Source organism: Apaloderma vittatum, unplaced genomic scaffold, assembly GCF_000703405.1.
Source record: "Apaloderma vittatum isolate BGI_N311 unplaced genomic scaffold, ASM70340v1 scaffold16209, whole genome shotgun sequence".
NCBI lineage: Eukaryota > Metazoa > Chordata > Aves > Trogoniformes > Trogonidae > Apaloderma > Apaloderma vittatum.
This window is the reverse complement of record NW_009737133.1, coordinates 66,754-67,520: the sequence shown is the minus strand read 5'-3', so window position 1 is coordinate 67,520 and position 767 is coordinate 66,754. Positions and strand designations below refer to the sequence as shown.

At 60.4% G+C, this 767-nt stretch overlaps 1 protein-coding gene across 1 annotated transcript in view; it reads right to left on the bottom strand.

Moving 5' to 3' along the window:
• Positions 1–248: 248 nt before the first annotated feature.
• Positions 249–767, bottom strand: part of CDH22 (cadherin 22, type 2) — a gene marked incomplete at its 3' end in the record, with an annotated part of 42,585 nt that continues 42,066 nt past the window's right edge. Inside the window, exons 10-11 of the mRNA XM_009877233.1 lie at positions 651–758; positions 249–366 (exon numbers count right to left, since the gene is read on the bottom strand). Coding sequence (XP_009875535.1) covers positions 249–366; positions 651–758 — 226 coding nt within the window. The remainder of the gene's footprint in view (positions 367–650; positions 759–767) is intronic.

Genomic DNA, 767 nt, shown 5'->3' with positions numbered 1-767 from the left:
AGGAGGAGCTTTGGCCCTGTCTGCAGCAGAGAGGAGAGCTGGCAGAGCCTCCTTCAGGAAATGCAGAGTGCTGGCTGAGCAGCCCCACCATTTCAGGGCAGCACAGACCTGTGCAGAGCGCCCAAAGCACCCTGAGCTCACCCAGCACAGACAGACCGCAAGGTCACCGCGCGTCCCTCGTTCCCCACCGCCAGCAGCGCCGCTGTGCCTGGAGGCTGCAGGGCTGGGAAAGGTGCAGCAGGGCTTACCCTTAATATCCAGCAGAGAAAAATGGTCGTTGGTGGTGGCTTCAGGTGCCAGTGTGAAGTAGAAACGATGGCCACTCTGAGGCTCGTCACGGTCCACCACGCTTATTGTCTGGATCAACTGTGGGGAGAAAGCAAAGGTGAGGATCAGTGCTGCCTCCGCCGCTCTCCCATGGACCTTGTGTCCCCGCAGACCATCCACCCCCAGCCTCTGCCATAGCGAGCGATGAGCCTTTGCCCCCACAGCCAGGCTTAGCTGTAAGATGCAGGTGAAGCGGTTCCCAGCGTGACAGCAGCTCCACGGGAAAATGTTCAGGCAGAAGGGGAAGGACGGGCAGGCCGGCACCAGCGCAGAGCACGAGACCGCTGATGGAGACTCAGGAAAGGGCTGGGGGACACCACTACCTGGCCTGGCTTGGCATCCTCACACACAGCAGCTTCATAGGGGGTGGCGAGCTCGGGTGGATTGTCGTTCACATCCAAGATACGGATACGAAGAGAGGCTCTTGACACCTGTGAGTG